Source organism: Oncorhynchus clarkii, chromosome 18 (genome assembly GCF_045791955.1).
Source record: "Oncorhynchus clarkii lewisi isolate Uvic-CL-2024 chromosome 18, UVic_Ocla_1.0, whole genome shotgun sequence".
NCBI classification, from domain to species: Eukaryota; Metazoa; Chordata; class Actinopteri; order Salmoniformes; family Salmonidae; genus Oncorhynchus; species Oncorhynchus clarkii.
Window position 1 is genome coordinate 5,587,785 of NC_092164.1, and position 18,683 is coordinate 5,606,467.

General features: G+C 45.2%; 1 protein-coding gene across 1 annotated transcript in view; it reads right to left on the minus strand.

Moving 5' to 3' along the window:
- LOC139373934 (cilia- and flagella-associated protein 47-like) overlaps positions 1-18,683 on the minus strand; it is a 106,732-nt gene that overhangs the window by 71,799 nt on the left and 16,250 nt on the right. Inside the window, exons 13-26 of the mRNA XM_071115019.1 lie at positions 15,580-15,676; positions 15,217-15,436; positions 14,738-14,982; positions 12,954-13,084; positions 12,749-12,871; positions 12,519-12,650; positions 12,055-12,132; positions 7,236-7,383; positions 6,998-7,083; positions 4,854-5,043; positions 3,670-3,758; positions 3,319-3,493; positions 2,524-2,758; positions 1,714-1,980 (exon numbers count right to left, since the gene is read on the minus strand). Of these exons, the coding sequence (XP_070971120.1) occupies positions 1,714-1,980; positions 2,524-2,758; positions 3,319-3,493; positions 3,670-3,758; positions 4,854-5,043; positions 6,998-7,083; positions 7,236-7,383; positions 12,055-12,132; positions 12,519-12,650; positions 12,749-12,871; positions 12,954-13,084; positions 14,738-14,982; positions 15,217-15,436; positions 15,580-15,676 (2,216 nt within the window). The remainder of the gene's footprint in view (positions 1-1,713; positions 1,981-2,523; positions 2,759-3,318; positions 3,494-3,669; positions 3,759-4,853; positions 5,044-6,997; positions 7,084-7,235; positions 7,384-12,054; positions 12,133-12,518; positions 12,651-12,748; positions 12,872-12,953; positions 13,085-14,737; positions 14,983-15,216; positions 15,437-15,579; positions 15,677-18,683) is intronic.

An 18,683-nucleotide genomic window follows, 5' to 3' on the forward strand; every position in this document is an offset into this window, starting at 1 on the left:
AGAGAGAGAGAGAGAGAGAGAGAGAGAGAGAGAGAGAGAGAGAGAGAGAGAGAGAGAAATTATGAGAGACAAGGCAAGAAGGGCATTCTATGCCATCAAAAGGAACATAAAATTCAACATACCAATTAGGATCTGGCTAAAAATACTTGAATCAGTCATAGAGCCCATTGCCCTTTATGGTTGTGAGGTCTGGGGTCCGCTCACTAACCAAGATTTCACAAAATGGGATAAACACCAAATTGAGACTGCATGCAGAATTCTGCAAAAAATATCCTCTGTGTACAACGTAGAACACCAAATGATGCATGCAGAGCAGAATTAGGCCGATACCCACTAATTATCAAAATCCAGAAAAGAGCCGTTAAATTCTACAACCACCTAAAAGGAAGCGATTCCCAAACCTTCCATAACAAAGCCTTCACCTACAGAGAGATGAAACTGGAGAAGAGTCCCCTAAGCAAGCTGGTCCTGGGGCTCTGTTCACAAACACTAAAACAAACCCCACAGTCCCAGGACAGCAACACAATTAGACCCAACCATATCATGAGAAAACAAAAAAATTATTACTTGACATATCGGAGAGAATTAACCAAAAAACAGAGCAAACTAGAATGCTATTTGGCCCTAAACAGAGAGTACACAGTGGCAGAATACCTGACCACTGTGACTGACCCAAACTTAAGGAAAGCTTTGACTATGTACAGACTGAGCATAGCCTTGCTATTGAGAAAGGTCGCCGTAGGCAGACCTGCTCACTGCCCACAAAATGAGGTGGAAACTGAGCTGCACTTCCTAACCTCCTGCCCAATGTATGACCATATTAGAGAGACATATTTCCCTCAGATTACACAGATCCACAAAGAATTCGAAAACAAATCCAATTTTGATAAACTCCCAATATCTACTGGGTGAAATTCCACAGTGTGCCATCACAGCAGCAAGATTTGTGACCTGTTGCCACGAGAAAAGGGCAACCAGTGAAGAACAAACACCATTGTAAATACAACCCATATTTATGCTTATTTATTTTCCCTTGTGTACTTTAACCATTTGTACATTGTTAAAACACTATATATATATAATATGACATTTGTAATGTCTTTATTGTTTTGAAACTTCTGTATGTGTAATGTTTACTGTTAATTTTTATTGTTTATTTCACTTTTGTATATTATCTACCTCACTTGCTTTGGCAATGTTAACACGTTTCCCATGACAATAAAGCCCCTTGAATTGAATTGAATTGAGAGAGAGAAAGAAACAGAGAGAGACAGAGAGAGAGACAGAGAAAGATCTAGAGTGCAAAAGAGAGAGAGAGAGAGAGAGAGAGAGAGAGACAGAGAGAGAGAGAGAGAGAGAGAGAGAGAGAGAGAGAGAGAGAGAGAAAGAGAGAGAGAGAGAGAGAGAGAGAGAGAGAGAGAAATGATCTGAGAGACAAGGCAAGAAGGGCCTTCTAGATCTAGAGTACAAAAGAGAGAGAGAGAGAGAGAGAGAGAGAGAGAGAGAGAGAGAGAGAGAGAGAGAGAGAGAGAGAGAGAGAGAAAGAGAGAGAGAGAGAGAGAGAGAGAGAGAGAGAGAGAGAGAGAGAGAGAGAGAGAGAAATGATCTGAGAGACAAGGCAAGAAGGGCCTTCTAGATCTAGAGTACAAAAGAGAGAGAGATAATGAACAGTATGTGTGGCTGACTGGGACAAGGTTTCCTAAGTATCCGTACCTGTTGTTGAGGTGGTCCAGGAATGTGATGTGTGAGCTGAGGTCCAGGGGCTGAGGTGAGCAGAAGGTCACTGTGCAGGTGATGGGGGTCTGGGGCTCTGTGTGGGTCTGGGGCTCTGTGTGGGTCCGGGGCTCTGTGTGGGTCTGGGGCTCTGTGTGGGTCTGGGGAGGGACGGTGCCGTTGTGGGGCAGGCTGACTGAGAGGGGCTTCACCCGACTGCCATCCTTCAGAACCATCTCCTCCACTTCCACACGCAGACAGGAACCACTAGGGTCAGAAGGCAAAGGTCATAGAGGTGAGAATGGGACTGTATTACACTATATGGGATATTAATATATGACTCTATAATTACTCTATAACGACTCTATAATGGTACTCTATAATGGGACTCTATAATGAGACTCTATAATGGGACTCTATAATGGGACTCTATAATGGGACTCTATAATGGGACTCTATAATGGGACTATAATGGGACTCTATAATGAGACTCTATAATGGGACTATAATGGGACTCTATAATGGGACTCTATAATGGGACTCTATAATGGGACTATAATGGGACTATAATGGGACTCTATAATGGGACTCTATAATGGGACTCTATAGTGGGACTATAATGGGACTCTATTCTGTATTATTACTGTATGGAAATGCAGATATGTTTATCTGGAGCTGTAACACTGCTGGATCAGGTTATAAATACACAGGCTACCTATCAGAGCATAGAGATCATTACTGTACTACAGTAAACAGTCAGTTAGTGGGTGGAAGCCCATCATGACAGGCAGGTGGATGGGTGGTACAGACCTGGGGTACCCGGTGGGGAGCAGGAAGAGGGTGGTGGTGGAGGGTGTGTCCAGAGGGACAGGGGTGAGGAGGACTCGGGGGGGGAGGAAGGTGATGCTGGGGGGGTGAGGGGTGGCACTGAGAGACAGCACCCTGTAGGGGTGAGGGGCTCCCCCCTCCTCCCCCTCTCTCTCCTCCTGCCCCTCCTCAGACAGAAAAAGAGGGAGGGACACCTCGATCTGACCCGCTGTCACTGGTAGAAAGAGTGAAGATGCAGAACAATACACATTAAAAAAAACACTTTCAGAACCTCCATGAAATCATTCAGTAGCAGCAGGACTCATCTAAACATAACACTGCATCTCAGAGCTAGAGACGTCACTACAGACCCTGGTTCAGCGGTCTAAGGCACTGCATCTCAGTGCTAGAGGCGTCACTACATACCCTGCATCTCAGTTAGAGACGTCAGACCCTGGTTCAGCGGTCTAAGGCACTGCATCTCAGTGCTATCTACAGTGGTTCTAAGACACTGCATCTCAGTGCGAGGCGTCACTACAGACCCTGGTTCGATTACAGGCTGTATCACAACCGGCCGTGATTGGGAGTCCCACAGGGCGGCGCACAATTGTCCCAGAGTCGTCCAGGTTTGGCCGTCATTGTAAATAATAATTTGCTCTTAACTGACTTGTCAAGTTAAATAAATATAAAACGATGAACTTTGGAGTGTTGTTATTATAATTATATTAACTGTCCACCAGAAGTGAGCTCTGAGGGTGAGGTGAGAGAGGGGTTAACCTGGTGGGACTCTCTCAGGATAGAGGGAGACAGTGACAGACACACACTGCAGTGGCTCCAGTGTCCCAGCAGTAGGACAGACAGTGAACAGCCCCTCATTGCTGCTGGTGCTACTGCCCCCTCCTGGTGTTACTGCAGCGCTGCAGTCAATCCTCCAGCTCAGCCTCTTGTCAGACACGTTCCTCAGCTCTACGGTCTGGAGACAACAGAGGAGAAGAGCTTCCAGCTGGTTGTAGCTCAGCCCAACAACACACAAACTGCCTCTCAGTTGGGAATATCAAGCTCTTTCTCTCTGCCAGCCATGAGAAACATCTGCCATTCAGAATCTACCTGCTTTAGTAGTTGGTGGAGTGCTGAGGTGACAGTAGCTACCTGAGTTTGTGAGGTAGTAGTAACTGAGCTAAAGGGCTCCAGATCAAACTGGAGACTTGATGGTGACATCTCCAGCGGGACACACAGGGCTGAGGGACACACAGGGACAGAATATATTAAGTGCTAATTACACAGCTCCTAAACCACTCTTATCTTCAACCTATTGTCTTATCTCAGCTCCTAAACCACTCTTATTTTCAACCTATTGTCTTATCACAGCTCCTAAACCCCTCTCTTCAACCTATTGTCTTATCACAGCTCCTATCTTATCTTCAACTTATTGTCTTATCTCAGCTCCCAAACCACTCTTATCTTCAACCTATTGTCTTATCACAGTTCCTAAACCACTCTTAGCTTCAACCTATTGTCTTATCTCAGCTCCTAAACCTCTCTTATCTTCAACCTATTGTCTTATCTCAGCTCCTAAACCTCTCTTATCTTCAACCTATTGTCTTATCTCAGCTCCTAAAAGACTCTTATCTTCAACCTATTGTCTTATCACAGCTCCTAAACCACTCTTATCTTCAACCTATTGTCTTATCTCAGCTCCTAAACCACTCTTATCTTCAACCTATTGTCTTATCTCAGCTCCTAAACCTCTCTTATCTTCAACCTATTGTCTTATCTCAGCTCCTAAACCTCTCTTATTTTCAACCTATTGTCTTATCTCAGCTCCTAAACCACTCTTATCTTCAACCTATTGTCTTATCTCAGCTCCTAAACCTCTCTTATCTTCAACCTATTGTCTTATCTCAGCTCCTAAACCACTCTTATCTTCAACCTATTTTCTTATCTCAGAGCCCTATGGAATGCTGAGTGTGTAGTGTCATTACTGTCTAGTATACTGCAGGGACAGAAACAACATAGCACATTGTGAGGTCATATGGAGTCTTACAAGTATTGGAAACAACGTTGGATGTGGATACAGTGGGAACATGTAGGTCTGAGAAAGTGTGATGTCATTGATGTTTGTGGAAATGTATGTAAATGTTAAGTTGTTTCTTGTTTTTGTCTGTTGTTTGTTTACTGTCAAGGAAAAGCAGCAAGAAAAGTTTATTTAAAAATAAAATATATATATATATATTAAGTATACTGCAGGGACAGAACATCTCAGTCCATCTGTTCAGGCCAATGGTTCAGGCAGGCAACTGACACACTTTCTGACCCCGTATCTGCACCCTAACCTGTGGCCTGCACCCTGCGTGATAGCGTCTCCATGGCGATGGGCAGCGGGCGCGGGGTGACGATGTGTTGGTCCCGGGAAGAGGAGGACTTGTGGACAGAGTTGGGAGGGGCGTAGGAGGAGGAAGAGGAGAAGGGAGGCATGCCCACACCGTTGACCGTCACAGGCAGGTTGAAGTCATACGCTGCCACCTGCAGGACAAACACAGGAACTACCGACTGATAGAGATGGGATGGGGTTTGGGTCAGTTCCGTTTGGTGTAATGATGAGGTTAGGATCATGATTATGGTGGGGAGAACTTATCCTTGATGTCTCTGTGTTCAGGGAAAACATGTCTATTATAAACACAGATGTAGGTGGAGGACTGTGGAAGGTGGTTAATGTGTTGGTGATTAATAGACACAGATGTAGGTGGAGTACTGTGGAAGGTGATTAATAGACACAGATGTAGGTGGAGTACTGTGGAAGGTGATTAATAGACACAGATGTAGGTGGAGTACTGTGGAAGGTGATTAATAGACACAGATGTAGGTGGAGTACTGTGGAAGGTGATTAATAGACACAGATGTAGGTGGAGTACTGTGGAAGGTGATTAATAGACACAGATGTAGGTGGAGGACTGTGGAAGGTGATTAATAGACACAGATGTAGGTGGAGTACTGTGGAAGGTGATTAATAGACACAGATGTAGGTGGAGTACTGTGGAAGGTGGTTAATGTGTTGGTGATTAATAGACACAGATGTAGGTGGAGTACTGTGGAAGGTGATTAATAGACACAGATGTAGGTGGAGTACTGTGGAAGGTAGTTGATGTGTTGGTGATTAATAGACACAGATGTAGGTGGAGTACTGTGGAAGGTAGTTGATGTGTTGGTGATTAATAGACACAGATGTAGGTGGAGGACTGTGGAAGGTGGTTGATGTGTTGGTGATTAATAGACACAGATGTAGGTGGAGGACTGTGGAAGGTGGTTGATGTGTTGGTGATTAATAGACACACATGTAGGTGGAGTACTGTGGAAGGTGGTTGATGTGTTGGTGATTAATAGACACAGATGTAGGTGGAGTACTGTGGAAGGTGATTAATAGACACAGATGTAGGTGGAGGACTGTGGTAGGTGGTTGATGTGTTGGTGATTAATAGACACAGATGTACGTGGAGTACTGTGGAAGGTGGTTGATGTGTTGGTGATTAATAGACACAGATGTAGGTGGAGTACTGTGGAAGGTGGTTGATGTGTTAGTGATTAATAGACACAGATGTAGGTGGAGGACTGTGGTAGGTGGTTGATGTGTTGGTGATTAATAGACACAGATGTAGGTGGAGTACTGTGGAAGGTGGTTGATGTGTTGGTGATTAATAGACACAGATGTAGGTGGAGGACTGTGGAAGGTGGTTGATGTGTTGGTGATTAATAGACACAGATGTAGGTGGAGTACTGTGGAAGGTGGCTGATGTGTTAGTGATTAATAGACACAGATGTAGGTGGAGTACTGTGGAAGGTGGTTAATGTGTTGGTGATTAATAGACACAGATGTAGGTGGAGTACTGTGGAAGGTGATTAATAGACACAGATGTAGGTGGAGGACTGTGGTAGGTGGTTGATGTGTTGGTGATTAATAGACACAGATGTAGGTGGAGGACTGTGGTAGGTGGTTGATGTGTTGGTGATTAATAGACACAGATGTAGGTGGAGTACTGTGGAAGGTGGTTGATGTGTTGGTGATTAATAGACACAGATGTAGGTGGAGTACTGTGGAAGGTGGTTGATGTGTTAGTGATTAATAGACACAGATGTAGGTGGAGTACTGTGGAAGGTGGTTGATGTGTTGGTGATTAATAGACACAGATGTAAGGGGGAGTACTGTGGAAGGTGGTTGATGTGTTGGTGATTAATAGACACAGATGTAGGTGGAGTACTGTGGAAGGTGGTTGATGTGTTAGTGATTAATAGACACAGATGTAGGTGGAGTACTGTGGAAGGTGACACAGATGTAGGTGGAGTACTGTGAAAGGTGGTTGATGTGTTGGTGATTAATAGACACAGATGTAGGTGGAGGACTGTGGAAGGTGGTTGATGTGTTGGTGATTAATAGTATAGATGAGGGATAATGAAAACAGAGGAGGGAGGATGGAGCCCTTACTTGTTTAGGGGAGAACACCAGGCAACACTGGGCAGTCTGCTGCCCCTGTAAATCCATCACAAACACGTCTGGCTCCTGGCTCGTACCTGTAACACACCAACACCTGGCTCTCAATATTAGGCCTCCAGTTTAGTAATCCATACATCTAAATTGAACTAGGCTGACAATTTATGACAGTCTATCTTCTCAGAGCATTTCAGTCACAGTCAATGTGTCTATCAATCAATCAAATACATACCTGCAGAGTGTGGAGGGAGGTGGATGGTGAAGTCAGTGTGTTCTGACAGGTCAAACTGGACCCGGGCCAGGGCAGAGGATCGGTTCCTCAGGGAGAACGGAACGCCACGACTGGAACCAGAATACACTCCGTGGAACAGGAATGATTTCTGAGAGGAGGAGGAGGATAACAAAGATGAAGAGATGTTTCTGAGAGGAGGAGGAGGAGGATAACAAAGATGAAGAGATGTTTCTGAGAGGAGGAGGAGGATAACTAAGATGGAGAGATGTTTCTGAGAGGAGGAGGAGGATAACAAAGATGGAGAGATGTTTCTGAGAGGAGGAGGAGGATAACAAAGATGAAGAGATGTTTCTGAGAGGAGGAGGAGGATAACAAAGATGAAGAGATGTTTCTGAGAGGAGGAGGAGGATAACTAAGATGGAGAGATGTTTCTGAGAGGAGGAGGAGGATAACAAAGATGGAGAGATGTTTCTGAGAGGAGGAGGAGGATAACTAAGATGGAGAGATGTTTCTGAGAGGAGGAGGAGGATAACTAAGATGGAGAGATGTTTCTGAGAGGAGGAGGATAACTAAGATGGAGAGATGTTTCTGAGAGGAGGAGGAGGAGGATAAGTAAGATGGAGAGATGTTTCTGAGAGGAGGAGGATAACTAAGATGGAGAGATGTTTCTGATAGGAGGAGGAGGAGGAGGATAACTAAGATGGAGAGATGTTTCTGAGAGGAGGATAACTAAGATGGAGAGATGTTTCTGAGAGGAGGAGGATAACTAAGATGGAGAGATGTTTCTGAGAGGAGGAGGAGGATAACTAAGATGGAGAGATGTTTCTGAGAGGAGGAGGAGGATAACTAAGATGGAGAGATGTTTCTGAGAGGAGGAGGATAACTAAGATGGAGAGATGTTTCTGAGAGGAGGAGGAGGAGGATAAGTAAGATGGAGAGATGTTTCTGAGAGGAGGAATATTTAAGGAGTCTAAATATTTTACAGACCGAGTTGAATGTTTTGTTTTCTGACTGTGGCAGAAAAAACAGCCTTCAGAAAATGAACAGGTCTGCTCTGCTCTCTGAAAATGAACAGCTCAGCTCTGCTCTCTGAAAATGAACAGCTCAGCTCTGTTCTGCTCTCTGAAAATGAACAGGTCTGCTCTGCTCTCTGAAAATGAACAGCTCAGCTCTGTTCTGCTCTCTGAAAATGAACAGATCTGCTCTGCTCTCTGAAAATGAACAGGTCTGCTCTGCTCTCTGAAAATGAACAGCTCAGCTTTGATCTGCTCTCTGAAAATGAACAGCTCAGCTCTGTTCTGCTCTCTGAAAATGAACAGCTCAGCTTTGATCTCTGAAAATAAACAGCTCAGCTCTGCTCTCTGAAAATGAAAGAATGAAAAGGGAGAATCCAGTTAAAGGAGAGGGAGAATCCAGTTAAAGGAGAGGGAGGATCCAGTTAAAGGAGAGGGAGGATCCAGTTAAAGGAGAAGGAGGATCCAGTTAAAGGAGAGGGAGGATCCAGTTAAAGGAGAGGGAGGATCCAGTTAAAGGAGAGGGAGGATCCAGTTAGGAGGGAGGATCCAGTTAAAGGAGAGGGAGGATCCAGGTAGAGGGAGGATCCAGTTAAAGGAGAGGGAGGATCCAGGGAGAGGGAGGATCCAGGTAGAGGGAGGATCCAGTTAAAGGAGAGGGAGGATCCAGGTAGAGGGAGGATCCAGTTAAAGGAGAGGGAGGATCCAGTTAAAGGAGAGGGAGGATCCAGTTAAAGGAGAGGGAGAATCCAGTTAACGGAGAGGGAGGATCCAGTTAAAGGAGAGGGAGGATCCAGTTAAAGGAGAGGGAGGATCCAGTTGGATCCAGCTGTAAGCGTGGCCTGCCCTTTTCAAAGCCTGCGTGGCCCAGCAGCTCATTCTACAGAGCCCAGCAGCTCATTCTACAGAGCCCAGCAGCTCATTCTATAGAGCCCAGCAGCTCATTCTACAGAGCCCAGCAGCTCATTCTACAGAGCCCAGCAGCTCATTCTACAGAGCCCAGCAGCTCATTCTGCAGAGCCCAGCAGCTCATTCTACAGAGCCCAGCAGCTCATTCTACAGAGCCCAGCAGCTCATTCTATAGAGCCCAGCAGCTCATTCTACAGAGCCCAGCTAAGGCGCTGAGACAAACACTCCAAAGGAAAACATGTCAATTCTGATTCTTTTTAAAGAACTCCCCATTGCAAAAAGGAAGAAGGACTATTCACACACAAAAAGTAGTCTATTTTTGTGTGTGAACCACCTGCTCATTTCAAGGCAGTGAACACCACCACATTCATCTTGTTCTGTTGGAAAAGGGGTTTCCATTCATTTCAAACCAGGAAGCAGCAGACTTTGTTGTTATGATGAATTGGTACGGATTGTTTGTTTTCCACAACTCAGCAGAAAAGGACTAGAGAGGCTGTAGTGTGCACCTGACAGGGCATATTCAGGACACGCTGTTATGCTCTGCTGTTCTGTGTGTTTCGTACACACACACACACACACACACACACACACACACACACACACACACACACAGACACAGACACAGACACAGACACACACACACACACACACACACACACACACACACACACACACAGACACAGACACACAGACACAGACACACACACAGACACACACAGACACACACACACACACAGACACACAGACACACACACACACACACACACACACACACAGACACACACACAGACACACACACACAGGCACACAGACACAGACACAGACACACACACACACACACACACACACACACACACACACACACACACACACACACACACACACACACACACACACACACACACACACACACAGTGGCAAGAAAAAGTATGTGAACCCTTTGGAGTTACCTGGATTTCTGAATAAATTGGTCATAAAATGTATTCTGATCTCCATCTAGGCCACAACAACAGACACAGTGTGCTTAAACTAATAACACACCAATTATTGTATTTTTCTTGTCTATATTACATAATTTAAACATTCACAGTGTAGGATGGAAAAAGTATGTAAACCCCCAGGCTAATGACTTCTCCAAAAGCTAATTGGAGTCAGGAGTCAGCTAACCTGGAGTCCAATCAATGAGACAAGATTGGAGATGTTGGTTAGAGCTGCCCTGCCCTATAAAAACACTCACAAAATGTGAGTTTGCTATTCACAAGAAGCATTGCCTGATGGGAACCATGCCTCGAACAAGAGAGATCTCAGAAGACCTAATTGTTGACCTGCATAAAACTGGAAAGGGTTACAAAAGTATCTCTAAAAGTCTTGATGTTCATCAGTCCACAGTAAGACAACGTGTCTAGAAGTGGAGAAAGTTCAGCCCTGTTGCTACAGGAGAGTCCGTCCTGCAAAGATGACTGCAAGAGCACAGAGCAGAATGTTCAATGAGGTTAAGAAGAATCCTAGAGTGTCAGCTAAAGACTTACAGAAATCTCTGGAACATGCTAATATCTCTGACGAGTCTACGATATGTAAAACACTAAACAAGAATGGTGTTCATGGGAGGACACAACGGAAGAAGCCACTGCTGTCTCAAAAAAAACAATGCAGCACATTTGAAGTTAACAAAAGAGCATCTGGATGTTCCACAGCGCTTCTGGCAAAATATTATGTGGACAGATTAAACCACAGTTGAGTTGTTTGGAAGGAACACACACCATTATGTATGGAGAGAAAAAAAGCCACATTGTTTGTGTGTTATTAGTTTAAGCACACTATGTTGGTCTGTTGTTGTGACTTTTCCAAAGGGTTCACATACTTTTTCTTGCCACTGTACATACACACATACAGTGGGGCAAAAAAGTATTTAGTCAGCCACCAATTGTGCAAGTTCTCCCACTTAAAAAGATGAGAGAGGCCTGTAATTTTCATCATAGGTACACTTCAATTTTTTGTAATAAAAAAAAAGAAATTACCCCTTTTTCTCCCCAATTTCGTGGTATCCAATTGTTGTAGTAGCTACTATCTTGTCTCATTGCTACAACTCCCGTACGGGCTCGGGAGAGACGAAGGTTGAAAGTCATGCGTCCTCTGATACACAACCCAACCAAGCCGCACTGCTTCTTAACACAGCGCGCATCCAACCCGGAAGCCAGCCGCAGCAATGCGTCGGAGGAAACACCGTGCACCTGGCAACCTTGGTTAGCACACACTGCGCCCAGCCCGCCACAGGAGTCGCTGGTGCGCGATGAGACAAGGACATCCCTACCGACCAAGCCCTCCCTAACCCGGACGACGCTAGGCCAATTGTGCGTCGCCCCACGGACCTCCCGGTCGCGGCCGGTTACGACAGAGCCTGGGCGCGAACCCAGGGACTCTGATGGCACAGCTGGCGCTGCAGTACAGCGCCCTTAACCACTGCGCCACCCGGGAAGTCCCGGTACACTTCAACTTTGACCAGGGGGGGGGGGGGGGGGGCTCCACATATGAACTCACCATGTTGATGTTTACCAGGGGGGCTCCACATATGAACTCACCACATTGATGTCCACCAGGGGGGGAGGGGGCTCCACATATGAACTCACCACGTTGATGTTCACCAGGGGGGGTCGACATATGAACTCACCACGTTGATGTTCACCAGGGGGGGTGGGGGGGCTCCACATATGAACTCACCACATTGATGTCCACCAGGGAGGGTGGCTCCACATATGAACTGACCACGTTGATGTCCACCAGGGGGGGTCGACATATGAACTCACCACGTTGATGTCCACCAGAGGGGGGGGGGGGGGGGCTCCACATATGAACTCACCACGTTGATGTTCACCGGGGGGGTCGACATATGAACTCACCACGTTGATGTCCACCAGAGGGGGCTCGACCGACCCGCCCACTCTCAGCTCCAGAGATTTCATGTTCCTTAGAGCTATCTGCAACACACACACCTCGTTAGACAAGCTCATCCATCATGACTATCTGGGTTTCTGAAATAATGACAGATAACACTAGAGGTTATTTAGGTTTCTGAAATAATGACAGATAAGACTAGAGGTTATTTAGGTTTCTGAAATAATAGACAGACAGATAAGAGGTTATTTAGGTTTCTAGAGGTTTATTTAGGTTTCTGAAATAATGACAGATTAAGACAGATAGAGGTTATTTAGGTTTCGGAAATAATGATATAATAATGTCATTATTTGTAGAGACTATGATATGTTGTGTGTTTGTAGAGACTTTACGATATGTTGTGTGTTTGTAGAGACTTTTTAATATGTTGTGTGTTTGTACAGACTTGTTGTGTGTCTGTTTCCTTCACCTCCACTCTGGTGTCAAACTTCATGACAGCTCCGGGGTTGAGGTGCACCTGGACCTCTGCCTGTCCCCCCACAGGTACCACACCCTCGGTGGGGGTCACCACCATGCCAGGCAGGGGGTACACGTCCAACACCTGATACACACACATACACACACACACACACACGCTATACCTCTATAAAACACACACACAAGTATAAACGGTACAAAGACCCGGTGTGGAGTGTGTACCTGGAAGTAGGCATGGTTGTGTCCTGTGTTGTGTAGCGTTGCAGTCCTGATGGAGGGGAAGATGAGAGGTACTGATCCAAACACCAGATGTTTCTCAGCCAGCTGCACACTGGATGAACCAAGCTGGAGGGAGGGGAATGGGATCTCTCTCTACATTAACAATCACAGGAACCTCAACTACAGAAACACACAGATACACACACACCTTGGCCAGACATCGTAGCTGTGCGGTGTTTCCCTGGTGAACACACAGGTCAAACTGTCCCTCCAGAGGAGAGGAGAAAGAGGGATGCCACATCACCTCACAGTCTAACTCCCTGTACGCCTCCACAGTACCTGGCAGAGAGAAGAGGAGGGAGAGAGAGAGAGCGGGGGGGGTAGGGAGAGAGAGCGAGACTAGAGGGAGAGACAGACAGAACATATAGAAGGACTACAGTACATCACCAAACAGTACATATAGGGCCAGAGACAGTACATCACCATACAGAACATATAGAGACACGTACATCCCCACACAGAACATATAGAAGACTAGACTACAGTACATCACCATACAGAACATATAGAAGACTAGACTACAGTACATCACCATACAGTACATATAGAAGACTAGACTACAGTACATCGCCATACAGTACAAATAGAAGACTAGACTACAGTACATCACCATACAGTACATACAGTGGGGAGAACAAGTATTTGATACACTGCCGATTTTGCAGGTTTTCCTCCCCCAGAACTACACGGCAGGACCGGGTCAATGACCTGAAGAGAGCTGGGACCACAGTCTCAAAGAAAACCATTAGTAATACACTACGCCGTCATGGATTAAAATCCTGCAGCGCACACAAGGTCCCCCTGCTCAAGCCAGCGCATGTCCAGGCCCGTCTGAAGTTTGCCAATGACCATCTGGATGATCCAGAGGAGGAATGGGAGAAGGTCATGTGGTCTGATGAGACAAAAATAGAGCTTTTTGGTCTAAACTCCACTAGCCGTGTTTGGAGGAAGAAGAAGGATGAGTACAACCCCAAGAACACCATCCCAACCGTGAAGCATGGAGGTGGAAACATCATTCTTTGGGGATGCTTTTCTGCAAAGGGGACAGGACGACTGCACCGTATTGAGGGGAGGATGGATGGGGCCATGTATCGCGAGATCTTGGCCAACAACCTCCTTCCCTCAGTAAGAACATTGAAGATGGGTCGTGGCTGGGTTTTCCAGCATGACAATGACCCGAAACCCACAGCCAGGGCAACTAAGGAGTGGCACTGTAAGAAGCATCTCAAGGTCCTGGAGTGGCCTAGCCAGTCTCCAGACCTGAACCCAATAGAAAATATTTGTAGGGAGCTGAAAGTCCGTATTGCCCAGAGACAGCCCCAAAACCTAAAGGATCTGGAGAAGGTCTGTATGGAGGAGTGGGCCAAAATCCCTGCTGCAGTGTGTGCAAACCTGGTCAAGAACTACAGGAAACGTATGATCTCTGTAAATGCAAACAAAGGTTTCTGTACCAAATATTAAGTTCTGCTTTTCTGTCATGCAATAAAATGCAAATTAATTACTTAAAAATCATACAATGTGATTTTCTGTATTTTTGTTTTAGAGTCCGTCTCTCACAGTTGAAGTGCACCTATGATAAAAAGTACAGACTTCTACATGCTTTGTAAGTAGGAAAACCTGCAAAATCGGCAGTGTTTCAAATACTTGTTCTCCCCACTGTATAGAAGACTAGACTACAGAACATATAGAAGACTAGATTACAGTACATCACCATACAGTACATATAGAAGACTAGATTACAGTACATCACCATACAGAACATATAGAAGACTAGACTACAGTACATCACCATACAGAACATATAGAAGACTAGACTACAGTACATCACCATACAGTACATATAGAAGACTAGACTACAGTACATCACCATACAGAACATATAGAAGACGACAGTAGTGTGTGGTTTTGATAAGGCCCAGAGCAGCAGCCTACCTGTGGCTGGGCGTATGGAGAAGGCCAGGCCCGTCTCTGTGATGATAGGCCTCCAGGTGAAGTCAGCCGGGTGGTTCCTGGGGTTGACCAGGGTCACAGTACCCCTGTAGCCCGACTGGGCCAGGTAGCTGGGGGAAGGGGACAGGACCACCTGGCTCTGGGACAGCTGGAGGACCACAGGGACCAGCTGGGACTGAACCAGGACATGGCTTCGGTGATGACTATTCACCGTGTAGGAGATTGACCTGGGAGAGGGAGATGGAATCTACCAGTCAAATGTCAGCCAGGCAGTCAGTTAATCAATCAATAAGAATTGGACTGGATTTGGTTTGTCAATTATCAATTTAGGAAACCTCTATATATAAAGAGAGAGAGAGATCGAGAGCGAGAGCGAGAGAGAGAGAGAGAGAGAGAGAGAGAGAGACAGAGAGAGAGAGAGAGACAGAGACAGACAACCAGCCACACACACAGTGACTAACTTGTGGAACTTTCCCAGCTTGGTGCTCTCTAAGACGAGGGGCAGGGTGGCTCTGGAGAGGGGGGGCAGCACGTGGGACAGTGGACTGGAGCGCTGCAGCTCAGGACAGCAGTCTAACTCCAGCTGCACCCACACATACACCTGCAGGTTGTTCACCAGGTCCAGGTTCCTCACACACACTGAGGCCACACACACCTCACCAAAATCTATTAAGGACGGGCCTGGAAGGGGAGGAGGGGAAACCAAACTCTGATTCACATCTTTAAAATGCTAATTTAGTGAATATTCTCTTCATCAGCCATGGGAGGGACAAGAGGGCTTATTAAGATTCCTAATGCAAACAAAGACTGCATGCGTTTCTCACCTATGACTACATGGTGGAGCTGCTGAACTGTCAGGGTGCGACTGCAGTCTGACACCTCCTGGTTGGTGGAGGGTAGTGCATTGATGCCCTCTGTCACCTGGACAGCAGCGGGTTAAAGAATGATAGAGACAGAGGAATACCATACAGTCAGTCAGGAAACACCAGATATAGAATGATAGAGACAGAGGAATACCATACAGTCAGTCAGGAAACACCAGATATAGAATGATAGAGACAGAGGAATTCCATACAGTCAGTCAGGAAACACCAGATATAGAATGATAGAGACAGAGGAATACCATACAGTCAGTCAGGAAACACCAGATATAGAATGATAGAGACAGAGGAATTCCATACAGTCAGTCAGGAAACACCAGATATAGAATGATAGAGACAGAGGAATTCCATACAGTCAGTCAGGAAACACCAGATATAGAATGATAGAGACAGAGGAATTCCATACAGTCAGTCAGGAAACACCAGATATAGAATGATAGAGACAGAGGAATACCATACAGTCAGTCAGGAAACACCAGATACAGAATGATAGAGACAGAGGAATACCATACAGTCAGTCAGGAAACACCAGATATAGAATGATAGAGACAGAGGAATTCCATACAGTCAGTCAGGAAACACCAGATATAGAATGATAGAGACAGAGGAATACCATACAGTCAGTCAGGAAACACCAGATATAGAATGATAGAGACAGAGGAATACCATACAGTCAGTCAGGAAACACCAGATATAGAATGATAGAGACAGAGGAATTCCATACAGTCAGTCAGGAAACACCAGATATAGAATGATAGAGACAGAGGAATTCCATACAGTCAGATACAGAATGATAGAGACAGAGGAATACCATACAGTCAGTCAGGAAACACCAGATATAGAATGATAGAGACAGAGGAATTCCATACAGTCAGATACAGAATGATAGAGACAGAGGAATACCATACAGTCAGTCAGGAAACACCAGATATAGAATGATAGAGACAGAGGAATACCATACAGTCAGTCAGGAAACACCAGATATAGAATGATAGAGACAGAGGAATACCATACAGTCAGTCAGGAAACACCAGATATAGAATGATAGAGACAGAGGAATACCATACAGTCAGTCAGGAAACACCAGATATAGAATGATAGAGACAGAGGAATACCATACAGTCAGTCAGGAAACACCAGATATAGAATGATAGAGACAGAGGAATACCATACAGTCAGTCAGGAAACACCAGATATAGAATGATAGAGACAGAGGAATTCCATACAGTCAGTCAGGAAACACCAGATATAGAATGATAGAGACAGAGGAATTCCATACAGTCAGATACAGAATGATAGAGACAGAGGAATACCATACAGTCAGTCAGGAAACACCAGATATAGAATGATAGAGACAGAGGAATTCCATACAGTCAGATACAGAATGATAGAGACAGAGGAATACCATACAGTCAGTCAGGAAACACCAGATATAGAATGATAGAGACAGAGGAATACCATACAGTCAGTCAGGAAACACCAGATATAGAATGATAGAGACAGAGGAATACCATACAGTCAGTCAGGAAACACCAGATATAGAATGATAGAGACAGAGGAATTCCATACAGTCAGGCAGGAAACACCAGATACAGAATGATAGAGACAGAGGAATACCATACAGTCAGTCAGGAAACACCAGATATAGAATGATAGAGACAGAGGAATACCATACAGTCAGATACAGAATGATAGAGACAGAGGAATTCCATACAGTCAGTCAGGAAACACCAGATATAGAATGATAGAGACAGAGGAATACCATACAGTCAGTCAGGAAACACCAGATATAGAATGATAGAGACAGAGGAATACCATACAGTCAGATACAGAATGATAGAGACAGAGGAATTCCATACAGTCAGTCAGGAAACACCAGATATAGAATGATAGAGACAGAGGAATACCATACAGTCAGTCAGGAAACACCAGATATAGAATGATAGAGACAGAGGAATTCCATACAGTCAGTCAGGAAACACCAGATACAGAATGATAGAGACAGAGGAATTCCATACAGTCAGATACAGAATGATAGAGACAGAGGAATTCCATACAGTCAGATACAGAATGATAGAGACAGAGGAATTCCATACAGTCAGTCAGGAAACATCAGATACAGAATGATAGAGACAGGAATTCCATACAGTCAGTCAGGAAACACCAGATACAGAATGATAAAGGGAGGGGATTGCATACAGTCAGTCAGGAAACACCAGATACAGAATGATAAAGGGAGGGGATTGCATACAGTCAGTCAGGAAACACCAGATACAGAATGATAAAGGGAGGTGATTGCATACAGTCAGTCAGGAAACACCAGATACAGAATGATAAAGGGAGGGGATTGCATACAGTCAGTCAGGAAACACCAGATACAGAATGATAGAGACAGAGGAATTCCATACAGTCAGTCAGGAAACACCAGATACAGAATGATAAAGGGAGGGGATTGCATACAGTCAGGCAGGAAACACCAGATACAGAATGATAAAGGGAGGGGATTGCATACAGTCAGTCAGGAAACACCAGATACAGAATGATAGAGACAGAGGAATTCCATACAATCAGTCAGGAAACACCAGATATAGAATGATAGACACAGAGGAATACCATACAGTCAGTCAGGAAACACCAGATACAGAATGATAAAGGGAGGGGATTCCATACAGTCAGTCAGGAAACACCAGATACAGAATGATAAAGGGAGGGGATTCCATACAGTCAGTCAGGAAACACCAGATACAGAATGATAAAGGGAGGGGATTGCATACAGTCAGTCAGGAAACACCAGATACAGAATGATAAAGGGAGGGGATTGCATACAGTCAGTCAGGAAACACCAGATACAGAATGATAAAGGGAGGGGATTCCATACAGTCAGTCAGGAAACACCAGATACAGAATGATAAAGGGAGGTGATTGCATACAGTCAGTCAGGAAACACCAGATACAGAATGATAGAGACAGAGGAATTCCATACAGTCAGGCAGGAAACACCAGATACAGAATGATAAAGGGAGGGGATTGCATACAGTCAGTCAGGA